The sequence below is a fragment of the Oncorhynchus keta genome, chromosome 23 (genome assembly GCF_023373465.1).
Source record: "Oncorhynchus keta strain PuntledgeMale-10-30-2019 chromosome 23, Oket_V2, whole genome shotgun sequence".
NCBI classification, from domain to species: Eukaryota; Metazoa; Chordata; class Actinopteri; order Salmoniformes; family Salmonidae; genus Oncorhynchus; species Oncorhynchus keta.
In genome coordinates, this window is record NC_068443.1 from 37,128,624 (window position 1) to 37,150,825 (window position 22,202).

A 22,202-nucleotide genomic window follows, 5' to 3' on the forward strand; every position below is an offset into this window, starting at 1 on the left:
CCTGTGTGTAATCAAGTCTCCATATAAATGCACCTGCACTGTGATAGTCTCAGAGGTCCGTTAAAAGCGCAGAGAGCATCATGAAGAACAAGGAACACACCAGGCAGGTCCGAGATACTGTTGTGAAGAAGTTTAAAGCCGGATTTGAATACAAAAAGATTACCCAAGCTTTAAACATCCCAAGGAGCACTGTGCAAGCGATAATATTGAAATGGAAGGAGTATCAGACCACTGCAAATCTACCAAGAACTTTCAGCTCATACAAGGAGAAGACTGATCAGAGATGCAGCCAAGAGGCCCATGATCACTCTGGATGAACTGCAGAGATCTACAGCTGAGGTGGGAGACTCTGTCCATAGGACAACAATCAGTCGTATATTGCACAAATCTGGCCTTTATGGAAGAGTGGCAAGAAGAAAGCCATTTCTTAAAGATATCCATAAAAAGTGTTGTTTAAAGTTTGCCACAAGCCACCTGGGAGACACACCAAACATGTGGAAGAAGGTGCTCTGGTCAGATGAAACCAAAATTGAACTTTTTGGCAACAATGCAAAACGTTATGTTTGGCATAAAAGCAACACAGGTCATCACCCTGAACACAACATCCCCACTGTCAAACATGGTGGTGGCAGCATCATGGTTTGGGCCTGCTTTTCTTCAGCAGGGACAGGGAAGATGGTTAAAATTGATGGGAAGATGGATGGAGCCAAATACAGGACCATTCTGGAAGAAAACCTGATGGAGTCTGCAAAAGACCCGAGACTGGGACGGAGATTTGTCTTCCAACAAGACAATGATCCAAAACATAAAGCAAAATCTACAATGGAATGGTTCAAAAATAAACATATCCAGGTGTTAGAATGGCCAAGTCAAAGTCCAGACCTGAATCCAATCGAGAATCTGTGGAAAGAACTGAAAACTGCTGTTCACAAATGCTCTCCATCCAACCTCACTGAGCTCGAGCTGTTTTGCAAGGAGGAATGGGAAAAAATGTCAGTCTCTCGATGTGCAAAACTGATAGAGAGATACCCCAAGCGACTTACAGCTGTAATCACAGAAAAGGTGGCGCTACAAAGTATTAACTTAAGGGGGCTGAATAATTTTGCACGCCCAATTTTTCAGTTTTTGATTTGTTAAAAAAGTTTGAAATATCCAATAAATGTCGTTCCACTTAATGATTGTGTCCCACTTGTTGTTGATTCTTCACAAAAAAATACAGTTTTATATCTTTATGTTTGAAGCCTGAAATGTGGCAAAAGGTCGCAAAGTTCAAGGGGGCCGAATACTTTCTCAAGGCACTGTATATAGTCATAGGCTGCCAATGTCAATCTACTATCCCCCATAGTACAAAAGCTGACCTATTCTGTGCGAGTTATTAAATATCCAAACGAGGTCTGGGAAAGTTGGAGGATGTGATATATCCCAAATGAATACAACCACTAGCATCCAAAAAACTTGTTTAAGCAATGAGGCTGACACACAACAGATCGGAACATTTAGCTTAAAATGTTGCTGGCATGAAGAACATGTATTCGCTTTCCCCTCAATGCTTTGATCCAATCAGATAATACCGGGGCATGTCTGGTGTTTCTCCGAGCTTGTTTTGAAGTGACTGATGTGTTTTCCACTTGTCTGAAGTAGAAGAAGACTTGGCTTGACTCCAGCTTGAGCACAGGTAGTGGTAACCTGGAAAGTCTATCTGAATTGCAGTGCAGCTCAGACTTGCAGTACTTGACGCCGTAGGTGTGTGTTAACAACAACAAAGCCATCGTTGCTAACCTCGCAATAAAGCATCCGTAGTAATTCAGTAACCCCAGGTACGAACTTTGACTTTTCATTCCTGTGCATCTGCAAGTAAGCTTGGCAGAAGTCGATTTTGCGGAACTTTTGACCTCCAGCTAAGCCCATGAAAAAGATTGTCGATGTGTTGTAGCAGATACTGTTCAGTGGACAACACTGAGACTCCACATATCCTGATTCCACCATCCTTCTTAAGGACTGGTAGGATGGGTGTTGCCCATTCACTCACGTTGACCGGCCCCATGACTTTGTTCTTTCCTAGAGTGTCCAAGTCATCCTTGACCTTTGGTCTGATAGCATAAGGTACGGGTTGTACTTTCAGAAACTTTGGTTTGCTGTCTGGCTTAGTGCCTAGCTTCATGTCTTTCATACTACCCAACTCTCCAGGAAAGACTCCTCCACGTTTCTTTAAGAAGACCCTAACCTTAGTGTTCACACTGATGGCCTGTCCAGTGTGATTTTCTCCAACCACAAACGTCCCAGTAGTGGTAGATAGTCCCCTTTCACGACGTAGGGCGGCAGCTTGTCAGTTTATTGGCAGCTTATTCAGTTTAACTGAACGATGACATCAGTGATGCCTGTCACGGAAACAGTTTCACCTGTGTAAGTCTTTAACGCGATGTGTGTGCTGGCTGATGTGGAAGGTGTTTCATTGTCTTTTTGTTGACTGTGTCTGACACCAGAGATACAGCTACCCCTGTATCAATCTCCATACGCACCGGCTGTCCCTCTAGCAAGTGAGACATAGTAGCTGTGCGACCCCCTCCCCCAGCAACAGTCAGTATATTCAGTGTGACACCCTCGTCTGATGAGTCACTCCCCTCTATGTTCTCTTGGTCAACAGCGTGAACATGTCTCTCTATCTTTTGTTGGAATGTCACTTTCTTGTTTTCAGGCTTTGACGTTTTCTCTGAGCTACTTTTGTTTCTGCAGGCTCGTTAGGAGTTTTTAACCACAGGCTCAGAAACCCATGTCCTTAGAGCAGCATGTACAGTCTTCAGAAAGTGTTCATACCCCTTGACTTATTCCACATTTTGTTGTGTTACAGCCTGAATTCAAAATGGATTGTTGACACAGTACACACAATACCCCATAATGACAAAGTGAAAACATTTTTAGAAATGTTTGCTTATTTATTGAAAATGAAATGCTGAAATATCTAATTTACATATACTACTGTTCAAAAGTTTGGGGTCACTTAGAAATGTCCTTGTTTTTGAAAGAAAAGCACATTTTGTTCTCCATTAAAATAACATCAAATTGATCAGAAATACAGTATAGACATTGTTAATGTTGTAAATGACTATTGTAGCTGGAAATGGCTGATTTTTTTCAAATGGAATATCTACATAGGTGTACAGAGGCCCATTATCAGCAACCATCACTCCTGTGTTTCAATGGCACGTTGTGTTAGCTAATCCAAGTTTATAATTTTAAAAGGCTAATTGATCATTAGAAAACCCTTTTGCAATTATGTTATCACAGCTGAAAACTGTTCTTCTGATTAAAAAAGCAATAAAACTTCTTTAGACTAGTTGAGTATCTGGAGCAGCAGCATTTGTGGGTTCGATTACAGGCTCAAAATGGCCAGAAACAAAGAACTTCCTTCTGAAACTCGTCAGTTTATTCTTGTTCTGAGAAATGAAGGCTATTCTATGCGAGAAATTGCACTTACGAAGGTGGTTTGAAATATCTGATTCCATGTGCTTGCTGGTGTTCAGACTGCAGGAAAAAGAACAGATCCTAATCAGATTTGCAAAAAAATTAAAGGATTTGAGTCACTTCAAATTGCCAATGTGAACAAGGCTTTAGTATCAACTATTAGTCTTGTCTTGTCATCTTGCCTCAAATTAGGACAATTGCTAGAGGTGGACAATGAGTTCAGAGCTGGTAGCTGTTTCTATTTTTGCTAACCAATGACCTCATCTGGTAACCTGGGGTACTTACAGCTCCATTTAGTGCCAGTCCTTCGTAGCTTGTGTCATCACCAGTGTTGTTTTGTGGTAATACAGACAAACAGAAATCCATGAATTCATGACGTGATTATATGGGCATGTAAACATATGTAATGACTAGGGTCAGGAGTTTTTCACTGACCATGTGAACTGACCAGGAAAGACTCTGGGCCCCCACTCATTACATTTCTAGTACTATTATCAATTGCTGTACCTTACTTTTCTCAGGTAAGTTGGTGTACACACAGCAACTTCCCAGGAGTGTAATTCCAATATGTCTCTTGCAATTCCACCTCCTAGTGAGCTCCTACAACAGTTGACAATGGGCCTCTGTGAAGGCATATCCATTGGCCCTTTGTAATTACAGCTTTAGCAATGGAAATGAATGGTGTGTGACCAGTGACAGAAATGATGCTATTGTAATAAGATAAAGAGTTATCACCAAGTTAAAATTGCATGTGAATTGCTTCCAGTTGACGGGAGCCCAATAGGATGGTCTGAATAACAGCCACACCTCCCATCCCATTAGGCAAGCAATTAGCGAGGCAGATTGTGCCACAGTGGGTTCTGACAATGTAGTAACCTGGTAGGCACAAAGCTAATGGGACTCTTCATTCCTACCACGGACCAAAGCGTTGACACTGCATGGAATATCACGTGTTGAACCCTAACCTCGAAACATTTTGGATGGTTGACATGCTTAGAAAATAAATAATCCAGTATGTATTCCCCATAAAAAGAGAGAATATTTGCGGTAACTTTACCAGAGTGATGAATAGAGGATAAAGTAGTGGCTCTCAGGGAAGGTCTCTGTGTAGGGGTAACTCACTCCTTCTGCCACCAATGTAGCACCCTCTGCTGTTAATTCCCACGTCAACTCAGAGACCATTTCCTACATACGTTTTCATCTTTGAATCTACTGAACAAAAATATAAACGCAACATTTTCAAAGGTTTTGCTGAGTCACAGTTCATATATGGAAATCAGTCAATTGAAAAGAATGAGGCCCTAATTTATGGATTTCACATGACTGGGCAGGAGTGTAACCATGGGTGGACCTGGCTGCCAAGTGGGTGCGCCCATGGGTTTTTGGCACCTACGAGTTTTTCCCCACAAAAGGGCTTTAATACAGATAGAAATACTCTTCAGTTTCATTAGCTGTCCAGGTGGCTGGTCTCAGACGATCCCGCAGGTGAAGAAGCCAGATGCAGAGGTCCTTGACTGGCGTGGTTACACGTGGTCTGCGGTTGTGAGGCTGGTTGGACGTACTGCCAGATTCTCTAAAATGACATTGGAGACGCCTCATAGGAGAGAAATGAACATTACATTCTCTGACAACGGCTCTGGTGGACATTCCTGCAGCCAGCATGAGAATTCCACTCTCCCTCAAAACTTGAGACATCTGTGCATTCGTGAGACAAAACTGCACATTTTAAAGTGGGCTTTTATTGTCCCCAGCACAAGGTGCACCTGTGTAATGATCATGCTGTTTAATAATTTTGATATGCCACACTTTTCAGATGGATGGATTATCTTGGCAAAGGAGAAATGCTCACAAACAGGGGTGTAAACACATTTGTGCACAAACTTTGAGAGAAATAGCCTGTGTGGCTGGCTGGCAGTAAGTGTGGAGGGTGGGCGGCAGTGTGCACAACTCGTGTTTAAGTTCCTTGACTGCTGATCCACTTGAGTACACACAAGGAGTGGCTGACCAAACATAGACCTATACTTCAAGTTGGCTTGGTTTCTTTTGACCTTTTCAAAGGGAAGGCAAGCAAGCTTGACGATGCCAATAAAAGCTCCATGGTGAAGAGTGGACAAACGTTGACGCTGCAGGAGGGCATTTTCTATTTGAACTGATGAAAGTAATCAACAAAGCAAAGAGGGTGTGACTGAGTGACATGTTTGAAAAATGAATGTTCAGAACGGCTGTCTTTCCCCATCCTTGTACGAACCATCCTGATCTCATGAGCTCACATTCTGTGTAGCAAAACGGAATGTAAGCTTGCAAGATCAGGATGGTTCGTACGATACTAGTTATTTCCCAGATGGAATAGATTTTCAGTAGCATTGGAGAAATTCAAAAGGTAACCTGTGTTAGGAGACAGAGAGCGAAATGGTCCCTGCTTCTTCAAAATAATATATTTATTAGATCACTAAACTTGTGACCTCACAACACATTCCTTAGCTTAGAGGTTTCATTTACATGCGTGTTGAAGACTCAGAGCCTGGTTCCTCTCTAAGTTTCTTCCTAGGTTCCTGCCTTTCTAGGGAGTTTTTCTTAGCCTCCGTGCTCCTACATCTGCATTGCTTCCTGTTTGGGGTTTTAGCCAGGGTTTCTGAATAGCACTTTGTGCCATCTGCTGATGTAAAAAGGATAAGGTTCATGCATGCCTCAGAACAATACAAAAGAACTCCATACAGGCACTAAATAATTTAACTTCTGTGTCACACAATGGTCAAGTAGCACACTGACATTACATTTGGCCTTGATTCAAGGATGGACAAAGTGCTATCCTCAAACAAGTTATACCATAAGCATATAGCCATCAATATTCTATATGGTCATTTTCAGTCACATTTCAATTACTGGTAGATAGACACATTTTTTTACTTGGTGGTTAGGGAGAGGGATTTAAGCAGAGCACCTTTTAAAAAATGGAGCCATAAAACCATGATCGTTTTTTCTTCTGGTCTTCGTTCCTCAGTGGAGCTTAAAAACTTTCGCACACTGAACACACCCCTTTTGTTAAATCGCAAACGCTGTTTTGGCATCAGTGGAATCAAAGGGCACAGCGCAGTTGGATCTTCAATTGATCCCCGACGGAGTTTTACAAAGAAAAGAGAGAGGGAAAACTCGCTGCTGGATGGATTAATTTCTGATTAGTCTTTTTATTTGTCAACGCACCCTCAATTACTCCAGCCAAGCTCCGACAGGTAGGTCGTTATAACTGTTCTTGTTGCGACCGTTTTTACCTAAACTATTAGTTCTCAATATAAATATGATGTTATTTGTATAGAATCAACAAGTTAAGATAGATAATTAATATATACTTTGATATCGGTCAACCAGGTGAAATAGTGTTGTCTCTTTGACTTTCTATTAAAATAACAAAATGCATTGATCTCGTTAATTAATTGAATTATACACTTTTCCCCCACAGAGATTATTGTTTCTCATGATCACATGATTACCATCCTGACACTGTAGCCTAACTTTTCAGCAATTCTGATGGGTTTTTCATTATTAAAGCCCCCATGCAGTCTTTGTAATTTTATTTTTTAATCATCACTTTGTCTAATAAATCAATGTGTGTGCTTATTTAAAATAACTCCAAAATATGTCTTTTTTAAAATAATTTATTTCCCTGAGCCTCCTTTGGCCCTTGAAATGCTCAGTCTGATCATGTGGGTTTTTGGAAACAAATGTGAAGATATTTACATACACATCCCTGATTGGCTGATATGATGGTATAGAGCCCACCCCCTTACCCAAATGAACAGTCACTGGTCTATTACAGAGTCATACAGTTGAAGTCGGATGTTTACATACACTTTGGTTGGAGTCATTAAAACTTGTTTTTCAACCACTCCACAAATGTCTTGTTAACAAACTATAGTTTTGGCATGTCGGCTGGGACATCTACTTTGTGCATGACACAAGTAATTTTTCCAACAATTGTTTACAGATAGATTATTTTGCTTATAATTCACTGTATCACAATTCCAGTGGGTCAGAAGTTTACATACACTAAGTTGACTGTGCCTTTAAACAGCTTGGAAAATTTCTGAAAATTATGTCATGGTTTTAGAAGCTTCTGTAAGGCTAATTGAAATCATTTGAGTCAATTGGAGGTGTACCTGTGGATGTATTTCAAGGCCTACCTTCCAACTCAGTGCCTCTTTGCTTGACATCATGGGAAAATCAAAAGAAATCAGCCAAGACTTCAGAAAAAAAATTGTAGACCTCCACAAGTCTGGTTTATCCTTGGGAGCAATTACTAAACGCCTGAAGGTACCACGTTCATCTGTACAAACAATAGTACTCAAGTATAAACACCATGGGACCACGCAGCCGTCATACCGCTCAGGAAGGAGACACATTCTGTCTCCTAGAGATGAAAATACTTTGGTGCGAAAAAGGGCAAATCAATCCCAGAACAACAGCAAAAGACCCTGTGAAGATGCTGGAGGAAACAGGTACAAAAGTATCTATATCCACAGTAAAACGAGTCCTATATCGACATAACCTGAAAGGTCGCTCAGCAAGGGAGAAGACACTGCTCCAAAACCGCCATAAAAAAGCCAGACTACGGTTTGCAACTGCACATGGGGACAAAGATCATACTTTTTGGAGAAATGTCCTCTGGTCTGATGAAACAAAAATATAACTGTTTGGCCATAATGACCATTGTTATATGTGGAGGAAAAAGGGGACGGCTTGCAAGCCGACGAACACCATCCCAACCGTGAAGCACGGGGGTGGCAGCATCATGTTGTGGGGGTGCTTTGCTGCAGGAGGGACTGGTGCACTTCACAAAATAGATGGCATCATGAGGGAGTACAATTATGTGGATATATTGAAGCAACATCTCAAGACATCAATCCGGAAGTTAAAGCTTGGTCGCTAATGACTCTTCCAAATGGACAATGACCCCAAGCATACTTCCAAAGTTGTGGCAAAATGGCTTAAGGACAACAAAGTCAAGGTATTGGAGTGGCCATCACAAAGCCTTGGGCGCCAGGGTAGCCCAGTGGATAAAGCATTGGACTAGTAACCGGAAGGTTGCAAGTTCAAATCCCCGAGCTGTCAAGGTACATATCTGTCGTTCTGCCCCTGAACAGGCAGTTAACCCACTGTTCCTAGGCCGTCATTGAAAATAATAATTTGTTCTTAACTGACTTGCCTAGTTAAATGAAGGTCAAATAAATAAAATAAAAATCCTATAGAAAATTTGGGCAAAAGCGTGTGAACAAGGAGGCCTGTAAACCTGTGTCAGTTACATCAGCTCTGTCAGGAGGAATGGGACAAAATTCACCCAACTTCTTGTGGAAGGCTACCTGAAACATTTGACCCAAGTTAAACAATTTAAAGGCAATGCTACCAAATACTAATTGAATGTAAACTTCTGACCCACTGGGAATGTGATGAAATAAATAAATCATTCTCTCTACTATTATTCTGACATTTCACATTCTTAAAATAAAGTGGTGATCCGAACTGACTTAAAACAGGGAATTTACTAGGATTCAATGTCAGGAATTGTGAAAAACTGAGTTTAAATGTATTTGGCTAAGGTGTATGTAAACGTCCGACTTCAACTGTGTATATATATATATAGAGAGTTCAGCCAGGTTTAAAACAGCTGCCATGTTAGTGCCTTTATTCTAAAAATGTTGGTGACGTAACAATATGAGAGTGCCTCTGACGCCTCTGACAAAATGAATTGAACCACTGTAAACAAGCAAAACAGAACAGCGAATTTAACAGACATTTTTTTATTGATTAGCATTCAGGATAATGTGTATCCAAGTCTGTACTGTCTGTTATGGTGTCAACAAATTGCATATCTGCTTTCACTGGACATCTTAAAATGTTTGGAAAAGTCTCCGACATAGAGAGCACACGCTTAGCAATGGCTGTGGAGGAGAAAGTGGCCATCTCTGAAAAGTCAGACAGAAACCGCATTGGCCAAACGCTCTATACAGTACATGTCTCGGATCTATTATAATCAGTTCACATTGTGACGTCATGATGTGGGGCCAAAAGTTCCATCCCACCTGAGCAGACTGAAATTACAGAATTTTCTTCTAACAGCTCTTACACAAAGAGGACATCATCATCATTTTCAGAATTTCAGGGTGTCATTTCGTCCTCATAGTGTAGAAATGTACTTTTTTTAAAGGCAGAGACATTCAAGTTTCTGTTTTTACTCACCCTCTTCTGAACCGTCTACCAATTTGATGGACATTGATGTATGATGTAGCCTGTTTCTGCCTCCTATTTCTGAACAGCTGAAATAAAAACTTGGTGGCAATTTGAATGAACATTTCCCCCCAGAGTACACAGTACCAGTCAACAGTTTGGACACACTTACTCATTCAAGGGTTTTTCAGAATTGTTCTATTTTCTACATTGTATAATAATAGTGAAGACATCAAAACTATGAAATAACACGTGGAATCGTGTAGTAACCCCAACAAAAAGTGTTAATCAAATACAAATAAATGTTATATTTGATATTCTTCAAAGTTGCCCCCTTTGCCTTGATGACAGCTTTGCACACTCTTGGCATTCTCTCAAACAGTTTCATGACGTAGTCACTTGGAATGGTGTGCCTTGTTAAAAGTTCATTTGTGGAATTTCTTTCCTTCTTAATGCATTTGAGCCAATCAGTTGTGTTGTGACAAGGTAGAGGTGGTATACAGAAGATAGCTATTTAGTAAAATACCAAGTCCATATTATGGCAAGAACAGCTCAAATAAGCAAAGAGAAACAACAGTCGCTCATTACTCTAAGACATGAAGGTCAGTCAATCAGGAAATTTTCAAGTTTCCTCAAGTGCAGTCGCAAAAACCATCAAGCGCTATGATGAAACTGGCTCTCATGGGGACCGCCACAGGAAAGCTAGACCCAGAGTTACCTCTGCTGCAGAGGATAAGTTCATTAGAGTTACCTGCACCTCAGATTGCAGCCCAAATAAATGCTTCACAGAGTTCAAATAACAGACACATCTCAACATCAACTGTTCAGAGGGAACTGCATGAATCAGGCCTTCATGGTCGAATTGCTGCAATGAAACCACCACTAAAGGACACCAATAAGAAGAAGAGACTTGCTTGGGCCAAGAAACTTGAGCAATGGACATTTGACCGGTGAAAAACTGTCCTTTGGTCTGATGAGTCCAAATTTGAGATTTGAGGTTCCAACCGCTGTGTCTTTGTGAGACACAGAGTAGAAGAATTGAGGAGGTGTGATGATGTTGGGGAGCTTTGCTGGTGACACTGTCTGTGATTTATTTAAAATTCAAAGCACACTTAACCAGCATCGCTACCACAGCATTCTGCAGCGATACGACATCCCATTGGGTTTGCACTATCATTTGTTTTTCAACAGGACAATGACCCAAAACACACCCCCAGGCTGTGTAAGGGCTATTTGACCAAGAATACGAGTGATTGAGTGCTGCATCAGATGACCTGGCCTCTACCCAATTGAGATGATTTGGGATGAAAAGCAGCCAACAAGTGCTCAGCATATGTGGGCACTCCTTCAAGACTGTGGAAAAGCATTCCAGGTGAAGCTTGTCAATAGTGTGCAAAGCTGTCATCAAGGCAAAGGGTGGCTACTTGAAGAATCTAAAATCTAAAATATATTTAGATTTGTTTAACACCTTTTGGTTACTACAAGATTCCATATGTGTTATTTCATCATTTTGATGTCTTCACTATTATTCTACAATGTAGAAAATAGTAAAAAATTAAGAAAAACCCTTGAATGAGTAGGTCTGTCCAAACGTTTGACTGGTACTGTAATGCCGTAGCACAAGCAAGACACAGTCTACACATTGCTTTGGGACAAATCTACCAGAGTTTTTGTGTGATGTAATCTTCATAGAAATGCTGCCATCAGTGGAGGCTGCTGAGGGGAGGACGGCTCATAATAATGGCTGGAACGGTATTTGACACCATTCCACTGACTCCGCTCCAGCCATTTACCACGAGCCCGTCCTCCCCCATTAAGGTGCCACCAATCTCCTGTGGCTGACATATAGCCAGAGTTGCTGAAAGAGGAACTCTGCTTCCCAATAGCCAATGTTTGCACATAAAATCGCTATTGACTGCCTGTCTTGCTTGTTGATATGCTGTGTACATACACTTGAGTACACAAAACATTAGGAACACCTGCTCTTTCCATGACATCGACTGACCAGGTGAATCCAGGTAAAAGCTGTGATCCCTTATTGATGTCACTTGTTAAATCCACTTCAATCAGTGTAGGTGAAGGGGAGGAGTCAGGTTAAAGAATGATTTTTAAGTCTTGAGACATGGATTGTGTATGTGTGCCATTCGGAAAGTGAAATGGCTAGACACAAGATTTAAGTGCCTTTCAACAGGATATGGCAGTAGGTGCCAGGCATACCGGTTTGTGTCAAAAACCGTAACGCTGCTGGGTTTTTCACAGTTTCCTCTGTGTATCAAGAATGGTCCACCACCCAAAGGACATCCAGCCAACTTGACACAACTGTGGGAAGCATTGGAGTCAACATGGGCCAGCATCTCTGTGGAACGTTTTCGACACCTTGTAGAGTCCATGACGAATTGAGGCTGAGGGCTAAAGGGGGGGGTGCGACTCAGTATTAGGAAGGTGTTCCTAATGTTTGGTGTACTCAGTGCATAGCTTGTCTAAATAGCTGCATGCAGGCTAATTCCCCTCCTGAACAAAATAACATGAAATCGCTAGACTGCCTGTTGTGTGGCGCTTATGTTTGCTTTGATTACTGTTAAGACAGACTAAGAACTACGTTTGTTCGAACAAGCGGCAGCGGAGTCACGGAGTGAGCGAGCGCAGAGCAGCAGCTGAAAGGACTCAGAGGGGGAAGTGCGCAGCGGAGGGGGAAGCATGCAGATGATCGTGCGCATAGAAAAAAATCCAGAGCCGAAAATCCAGAACCACATTCACTCTGATAATTTGGGGGGGAAAAATCACAATTTAACTGCACCGCCCCTTTAAATCAAAGACGTCTGCAAAACAGACACCTATTTCCTGGGACGCTCCACGGAATTAGTCAATTTTGGGTAGTGTAAAAAATGTTTGATTTCAACTAATTTTAACATTCTGTGATGAAGAGCACATATTTAGCTTAATAAAATACATGTTTTCCTACTAGGTAAGTCCTTATTAGGTGCCAATTAAAGTAACAGGGTTAATGATTTCATCTTAAATCAGCCATAAATCCCCTTTTGACAGGGGGAATGGAAGATTGTTGTGTATAACAGGAAGGGACAATTGAATCACTAATCACATGAAATAAATAATAACTCAATCAACGAATTACATGTAATAAATAATAATCTTGAGAAATTACTTTGCAAAAGCAACAAAATAAGGAGGGCTTTACAATGATGGTGAAAAATTGGAGACATTTTGAGGTTATGCAGATAAAATTCTTCCTAGGAGTGCACAGAGGGACATGTCAAAAGGCTGAATCTTGGCCTTTATGTTAAAAATCAGATTTATTGAATTTTCCATGTGATCTATATTAAAGGGCATTTTATTTAATATAACAGGCTTTTACAATTCATTACTCGTGTACAATTTCTATTTATAATATCAAAAGGGACTCATTTCATGGAATGACCGAAATGTATTGCTGGTACTACACATATTACCTGCTATGTCAACCTCATCGTAAAGATGACACAAAAATGTTATCTGATTAAGAAGCATTCAGAGCATAGTCACACTGTCAGACTGACATCCACGATTCACAAATTCAACTCAAATCAATTATATATCATTAAGCCACTTATCCCTCTTCACGCCTTCATCCAGCATGGACCTCCTGCCAGATCTGTGGAGGCATGAGTACTGGCTGCCTCCTGGGATCACCTGGAGAGACATGGAGCAGATGCAGGAGTGTCCGCGACCCCGTGACCTGCTGTTCGCCTTGCCTCTGGCTCTAGGGTTCATTGTCCTCCGTCTAGTATTTGACAGGTAACTTTTTTGGAACTACTGTATGGACCACATCTTGGATACGATCTTCGTTTGCAACAATACTTTGGCCAGTAATCAACAAGAATGTGTGTCTGAAATATGAATCTGTGACTTGTAAAAAGGGGAAGATTCAGCTCACACAATGGAACAATCTGATTGCACAGAAATGTGAAACTGCACCCTTTCACTGAAATCAAGGGAAAGAGTGAAAATGTTCGAGTAATGGCATCAAGTATTTTTAGAGTTGAAGAATAGCATGATCTTTCCACAGTGGGACTGTTCCGCAGCACGGGTTTGATTGAATTCCCGATGAGGTCTTGTCATGCAACATCACCCGACAACAAACAGTAGCAGTGAAATGAAATCCGCACAGGTGGAGGCTGTATTGTTGGTTGCCCTGCCCTGTATGCCTGCGGGTGTTGTTGGCGGGTGTTGTTGGCGGTAGCGTAGGCCAGTTGGGAATAGTAGAGGGAGCAGGTGTCAGCACTTTGCTGAAAGAGGAGAGCAGCAGCAGGTAGAGAGGAGAGAGGACGGGCTCTGTTGCTACAGCAGCCGTGTCCTAAGGTAACCCGACTGATCCCCGTAAGCTTTCTCTGGCCTAACAAATGGCTTAAAGAGGTTATTACGGCAACACACAGACAAGTTTTAAGTTAAAGTGTTATTAGTCGTACGTACAGGATACACAATAATAATAATAAAAGACAAGCACAGCTATTCTGTATAGTACACACACACACACACACACACACACACACACACACACACACACACATCATGTATAGATTATCAAAGAACTATAGAAACACACCTATATTGTCATTAGTAATACTACACCTCTTGCTATGAAGGTCAACATTTGCGCTTATGTTTTCCTCACCGCTAGGGTTGTGGCTCCTCCTTTGGGCCGATGTGTGGGGCTGAGGAGCCGATTACGCATGGCTGTCGTTCCCGCCACAAAGCTCGAGTCATTCTACACCCAACAAAACCGACAACCATCTCAGGTTAGTGTCCAGAGACATCAAACTCTGACAATGGTATGAGCCGGTCTCGGTCTCTTACGTCAACATAGCTGCTGGAAGTGTTTGCACTGTGGGAATGGAAGGGTGACGGGGACATGCCTGCTATGATAGTGAAATAGATTGTGTACAAGCATCCTGCTCTACGAGTTCCTGGAAAATGTTGATACAGGTGCATAACCACATAATTAAGTTACTGTATAACTACATTGGAATAGTAACAGATTACAAATAGGTTTGGACATATTTTGGACGAATAAATAATTACTTTTAGCGAGAGCTGTAGTATATCTACAGCTGTAGTAATGTTCTGTCTATATCCTTCATATTTAGAGTGATATCATCAGTCTAATGGCACAATGTGATAAAACCCAGAGACAAATTGAGACCTGGTTCCGTCACCGCAGAAACCACGACAGGCCCAGCTACACCAAGAGGTTCTGCGAGGCTTGGTAAGTCCCGTCTTTACTAAGCAAAGGGTTTTTGCCCTTTCATTTAGCTTCATTCACTTGTATGACCATATTTTCCCCCTATAATTTAATATAACCTTCATTTAACCAGTCAGTTGAGAACAAATTCTTGTTTATTTTACAATGAAGACCTGGTTATCCGGAAAAGGACTGTAAAATTCAATGAAGTTTGATGTCATTCCACTTTCATGTTGCCAATGCAGCTCAAATTGTAAGACTTTAAGGGGCAATTCCACCACTTTTCAACATTTTCATTATCTCCAGCACAATACCAGTGTCTACATTTGTGAAAACGGCAATATTTCTACCTTTTGTAGAAAGAAATATATAAAGTTAAAAAGCTCTACCCGATGACTTTATACATATATATTTTTAAATCACTGTTTAATTACTTTTAATCCTACCCTATGAGGAACGTTCTTATCTTTTTAACCACAGATCATAGAAATGCACTGTTTTCACATACAGTACCAGTCAAAAAGTTTTAAACAAATCAAAATATATTTTATTTTCGAGATTCTTCAAAGTACTCACCCTTTGCCATGATAACAGCTTTGCACACTCTTGGCATTCTAAACCAGCTTCATGAGGTAGTCACCTGGATTGCATTTCAATTAACAGGAGTGCCTTGTTAAAAGTTTATTTGTGGAATTTCTTTCCTTCTTAATGCGTTTGAGCCAATCAGCTGTGTTGTGACAAAGTAGAGGTGGTATACAGAAAATAGCCCTATTTGGTAAAGACAAAGTCCATATTATGGCAAGAACAGCTCAAATAAGCAAAGAGAAATGACAGCCCATCATTACTTTAAGACATAAATATGGAAAATGTCAAGAACTTCAAGTGCAGTCACAAAAACCATCAAGCGCTATGATGAAACTGGCTCTCATGAGGACCACCACAGGAAAGCAATACCCAGAGTTACCTCTGCTGCAAAGGATAAGTTCATTAGAGTAAACTGCACCTCAGAAATTTCAGCCCAAATAAATGCTTCAGAGTTCAAGTAACAGACACATCTAAACCACAACTGTTCAGAAGAGACTGCGTGAATCAGGCCTTTGTGGTCGAATTACTGCAAAGAATCCACCTCTAAAGGACACCAATAAGAAGAAGAGAAGTGCTTGTGCCAAGAAACATGAGCAAGGGACATAGACCCTGCTAGGTAAAGCCCCGCCTTATCTCAGCTCGCTGGTCACCATAGCAGCACCCACCTGTAGCACGGGCTCCAGCAGGTATATCTCACTGGTCACCCCCAAAGCCAATTCCTCCTTTGGCCGCCTCTCCTTCCAGTTCTCTGCTGCCAATGACTGGAACGAACTACAAAAATCATTGAAACTGGAGACTCTTATCTCCCTCACTAGCTTTAAGCACCAGCTGTCAGAGCAGCTCACAGATCACTGCACCTGTACATAGCCCATCTGTAAATAGCCCAAACAATTACCTCATCCCCTCCTGTATTTATTTATTTATCTTGCTCCTCCTTTCTACTTGCACTTTCATCTAGTGCACATCTACCATTCCAGTGTTTAATTGCTATATTGTATTTACTTCGCCACCATGGCCTATTTATTGCCTTACCTCCCCTATATCTCACCTCATTTGCACACTTTGTATATAGATTTGTTTTTCTACTGTATTATTGACTGTATGTTTGTTCACTCCATGTGTAACTCTGTGTTGTTGTATTTGTCAAACTGCTTTGCTTTATCTTGGCCAGGTCGCAGTTGTAGATGAGAACTTGTTCTCAACTTGCCTACCTGGTTAAATAAAGGTGAAATAAAAAATCTAATTAAAAAAAACATTAAACCGGTGGAAATCTATCCTTTGGTCTGATGAGTCCAAATTTTAGATTTTTGCTACCAACCGCCGTGTCTTTGTGAGACGCAGAGTAGGTGAACGAATGATCTCTGCATGTGTGGTTCCCACCGTGAAGCATGGAGGATGTGATGGTGCTTTTCTGGTGACACAGTCTGTGATTTATTTAGACTTCAAGGCACACTTAACCAGCAGGGCTACCACAGCCTTCTGCTGCGATACGACATCCCATCTGGTTTGCAGGACAATGACCCAAAACACACATTTTTTGTTACTACATGATTCCATATGTGTTATTGCATAGTTTATGTCTTCACTATTATTCTACAATGTAGAAAATAGTCAAAATAAAGAAAAACCCTTGAATGAGTAGGTGTGTCCATACATTTGACTGGTACTGTATGTAGACACTGGGTTGGTGCTGGATATGATGAATTGATATGATGGTTGAAAAGTGGCGGAATTGCCCTTTAAATTGTAACTAAAAACCTGTGTCATTTTGCAGTTGGAGATTTTTCTTCTACCTCATAGCGTTCCTAGCTGGACTCGCAACTTTGATCAATGTGGGTATTAGTATGAACCACAACCCTTCAGAAATGTGTTCAAATACATGTGTATTTGATTATGTGTAATTTATATACTTTGAGCATTTTCAAATAATGTGGCCCGAATCAACTACTTCTGTTGAAAGTATTTTCAATGACTTTCCAATAAACAGCCTACTATCTGAAAGAATGTTCAAATACTTATTTCCAAATATATTATTTCGAAACCAATCAGACCTAGTTCAAATGCATGGGAGTATATAAATATTTGTGTATTTGAGTTTTTTCAAATACCTGCCATTACTTTCCAAGTCTATTTCCAAATACATTCTAATATCAAATCAAATGTTATATATTTTTTAAATAAAACAAATATATAAATACTTGTATTTTCAAATACAAAATATCAAAATACTTACTTCCACATGTCTTTGAAAGTAATTTAAATACCGTAAATAGTTTTTAAACCAAGGTCTGTTCAGGTCACATGGGCTTCATCTCCATGAGAAACTTGTTTACCTCCTTTCCCTTTAGAAATCCTGGTTTTGGGACCAGAGAGAATGCTGGACAGGATATCCACAACAAGTAAGCTCACATGTTCTGTTTTCCCTTCAATCCATGTCTATACTCTCTACCTTTATAACCCTCTAGCTTTTAACTTAGAGAGCACAAATATGTATATGCCTTCAGAAAGTATTCACACCCCTTGACCTTTTCAACGTTTTGTTGTGGTACAAATTTAATTGTCATTTTTTTGTTACTGATCTACACAAAATACTCATGTCAAAGTGGAAGAAAAATTCACTAATATAGATAAGTATTCAAACCCTCTGAGTCAATACATGTTAGAATCACCTTTGGCATCGACTACAGCTGTGAGTCTTTCTGGGTGAGTCTCTAAGAGCTTTCCATATGTGGATTGTGCAACATTTGCCCATTCTTTTTTAAATTCTTCAAGTTCTGATAAGGTGATTGTTGATCAATGCTGTAAAGCTATTTTCAAGTCTTGCCATAGATTTTCAAGTCGCTTTAAGTGAAAACAAACTATTGTAGGCCCCTCGGGAACATTGGTAAGCAACCCCAGTGTATATTTGGCCTTGTGTTTTAGGTTATTGTCCTGCTGAAAGGTGAATTTGTCTACCAGTATCTGTTGGAAAGTAGACTGAAACAGGTTTCCTCTAGGATTTTATCTTAAAAACGTATCTCGTCCTTGCCGATGATAAGCATACCCATAACATGATGCAGCCACCACCATGCTTGAAAATATGAAGAGTGGTACTCAGTCATGTGTTGTGTTATATTTTCCCCAAACATACATTTTTTGCAGTTTTACTTTGGCATTATTGCATGCTTTGGAATATTTGTATTCTGTACAGGCTTACTTCTTTTCACTCTGTCATTTAGGTTAGTAATTGTGGAGTAACTACAATGTTGTTGAGCCATCCTCAGTTTTCTCCTATCACAGCCATTAAACACTATAACTGTTTTAAAGTCACCGGGCCTCATGGTGAAATCCCTGAGTGGTTTCCTTCCTCTCTGGCAACTGAGTTAGGAAGAACGCCTGTATCTTTGTAGTGACTGGGTGTATTGATACACCATCCAAAGTGTAATTAATAACCTCACCATACTCAAAGGAAAATCCAATGTCTGCTTTTTGATTTTTACCCATCTACCAATAGGTGCCACTCTTTACGAGGCATTGGAAAACCTCCCTGGTCTTTGTGGTTGAATCTGTGCTTGAAATTCACTGCTTGACTGAGGGACCTTACAGATAATTGCATGTTTGGGGTACAGAGATGAGGTAGTCATTAAAAAAATAATGTTAAACACTAGTATTGCACACAGTGAGTACATGCAACTGATTATGTGACTTGTTAAAGGGACACTTCGGGATGTTGACAATGGTGCCCTTTATCTACTTCCCCAAAGTAATATTAACTTTTGTAGACCATGTTTATGTCTCTGTGTCCAGTATGAAGGAAGTTAGAGGTAGTTTTGCGAGTCAATGGTAACTAGCGTTAGCGCAATGACTGGAAGACTGGAAGTCTATGGGTACCTCCTAGCATCTAGCAGATACCCATAGACTTCCAGCAATTGTGCTAATGCTAGTTAGTAATTGCGCTAACGCTAGTTAGTAATTCCGCAAGCGCTAGTTAGAAACTTCTTTCAAACTGCACGCAGAGACATAAACATAGTATCCACATGTTCATCTGACTCAGGGGAAATGAAGTATCGCTTTAAGCACATTTTTACTCCCGAACTTATTTAGGCTTGCCATAACAAGGGGTTGAATATTTAAGAAATTTCAGCTTTAAATTTGTTCTTAATTAGAAAAATGACAAAAAACATCATTCCACTTTGACATTTATGGGGTATTGTGTGTAGGCCAGTGACACAAAATCTAAATTCATTCCATTTTAAATTCAGGCTGTAACTCAACAAAACATGGAAAAAGTTTTAGGGGTGTGAATACTTTCTGAAGGCACTGTACTTTTCTGTACTGTTTTTGTCCCTTTAGTGTACATTACACACTGTAGGCTTAACCTTATAACAACAATGATATGACCTACTACACAATGGAAATATTCTCTGTTAGATCCAATCAAAAACCAGGTGTTGGTATTTGGTGCATAGTCGTGATGGAATAAAACATCACCGGCCCTACCTAAGTATGAGGATGTACAATATGGTTCATTATGGTTTGGAATTCCCACTCATTAATTTCCCCATTCATTTAGTGATGGACAAAGACATTCTCCGCAAAACACTTAGCTCAGAGCAACGGCTCATTGTCATCAGCAAAAATAACATTCTGTACACTTTAACTGTATAATCCCAAGTGTGCTTATTCAACTACTGTATTTACCTTTTCTATTATGGTTCTAAAATCTTGTTTTTTTTTGCAGATGAAAATGTATATTTTCCTTGATATTCAGCACCGGTACATAGCCAGTGGAAGTGCATATATTACACCCAATCATAGTCATGCTGTAGGCTAACACTGTGTTTCCTTATCCTCAAATCAAATCCAATACAATTTTATTGGTCACATACACATGGTTAGCAGACGTTAATGCGAGTGTAGCAAAATGCTTGTGCTTCTAGTTCCGACAGTGCATATTATCTAACAAGTAATCTAACAAATTCACAACAGCTACCTTGTACACACACACACGTGTAAAGGGATGAATAAGAATATGTACATATAACTATATGCATGAGCGATGGCCGAGCGGCAACGGCAAGATGCAGTATAGAATACAGCATATAACATATGAGATGACTAAATGTAGGATGTGTAAATTCTCTGCAGCCAATTGAGAGGGCCCACTTTTGGTACTACCAGCTGGAGCTGGGCTTCTACCTCTCCCTGCTTCTCTGTGTCTCTGTGGACGTCAAGAGGAAAGTAAGTCCCTTTCATCTGCCTGCTCGTCACTTCCTGCCAGGACCATGATAATAAGCAGTCCCTATTTAGCACACGTGCTAATAGAGAAGGGCAAGGGTTTATTTGCGGCATTATTTGCTGCTTCCGCATATTTCAGACACGATCAGCTCTGCTGGCTGTTCTGCTATTTAAAAGACACTGTACATGTCACTTGTACTACGGTTAACAATAGACTCAAAGACCTGTCCGGTGAATGGATCATCGACTTCAAAGCTCACATTTTTTCCTCAGAGAAATAAAGGGTGAACAGGGTCTTTCAATGATTTAATCCCTGGTCTGCCGAGTCGTTGAGATCACGTTGAACAAATACGGCATAGCAAAGCATTTGGTATTCCCCAGAAAGGGTTTCTTCATGTTTGGATGTACACTACACAACGTCTTACTTTTGACATTAGCTATCACATTACTCTACTTTGCTCTCTCATTTCTAGGATTTCAAGGAGCAGGTGATTCACCACATTGCCACCATTTTCCTGCTTGGTTTCTCCTACTGTTCCAACTACGTACGGATAGGTACTCTGGTGATGCTGCTTCACGACTCCTCTGACTTCCTCCTAGAGGTAAGAGCTGGATCACAGCCCAGCCAATCTCCCCATAAACATCAGTCTGTATGTTCTAAGATATTCAAAACCATGTATTTCACTTGGGACCTGTGAAATGTACTGCACCTAAACAGGTTAGAGCTTGTCTGACATGTTGGGAAAATGTTTCTTCCCCCCCACTGGTCTCACTATTTCTGTCATTCAATGAGGAACAAAATGGTCAAATTAGCATGGGTCTTATGACTCACTAGCCCTGTTTATACCTGGTTCTAATTTGTATCCTTTGTCCTGATCTTGTCCACATTCTGATTGTGCCCACATACAGTTGAAGTCAGAAGTTTACATACACTTAGGTTGGAGTCATTAAAACTTGTTTTTCAATCACTCCACAAATTTATTGTTAACAAACTATAGTTTTGGCAAGTCGGTTAGGACATCTACTATGTGTATGACACAAGTAATTTTCCCAACAATTGTTTACAGACAGATTATTTCACTTATAATTCACTGTATCACATTTCCAGTGTGTCAGAAGTTTACATTCACTAAGTTGATTGTGCATTTAAACAGCTTGGAAAATTCCAGAAAATTATGTCATGGCCTTTGAGCTTCTGATTGGCTAATTTACATAATTTGAGTCAATTGGAGGTGTACCTGTGGATGTATGTATTTCAAGGCCTACCTTCAAATCCAGTGCCTCTTTGCTTGACATCATGGGAAAATCAAAAGAAATCAGTCAAGACCTCAAAAGAAAAATGGTAGACCTCCACACGTCTGGTTCATCCTTGGGAGCAATTTCCAAACGCCTGAACCACGTTCATCTGTACAAACAATAGTACGCAAGTATAAACACCATGGGACCACGCAGCCGTCATACCGCTCAGGAAGAAGACGCGTTC

General features: G+C 40.5%; 1 protein-coding gene across 3 annotated transcripts in view; it reads left to right on the plus strand.

Annotated features, from left to right (window-relative positions):
• LOC118402276 (ceramide synthase 2-like) overlaps positions 1 to 22,202 on the plus strand; it is a 36,577-nt gene that overhangs the window by 11,358 nt on the left and 3,017 nt on the right. For 2 of the 3 annotated variants that reach the window (XM_052477136.1, XM_052477138.1), the window contains exons 2-8: positions 13,312 to 13,473; positions 14,357 to 14,474; positions 14,823 to 14,941; positions 17,277 to 17,334; positions 17,851 to 17,901; positions 20,630 to 20,722; positions 21,193 to 21,321. In XM_052477136.1, coding sequence (XP_052333096.1) covers positions 13,313 to 13,473; positions 14,357 to 14,474; positions 14,823 to 14,941; positions 17,277 to 17,334; positions 17,851 to 17,901; positions 20,630 to 20,722; positions 21,193 to 21,321 — 729 coding nt within the window. In that variant the 5' untranslated portion in view covers position 13,312. Of the gene's footprint in view, positions 1 to 6,522; positions 6,693 to 13,311; positions 13,474 to 14,356; positions 14,475 to 14,822; positions 14,942 to 17,276; positions 17,335 to 17,850; positions 17,902 to 20,629; positions 20,723 to 21,192; positions 21,322 to 22,202 lie in introns of those variants that run through there. The other variant, XM_035800333.1, reaches the window with a different exon arrangement.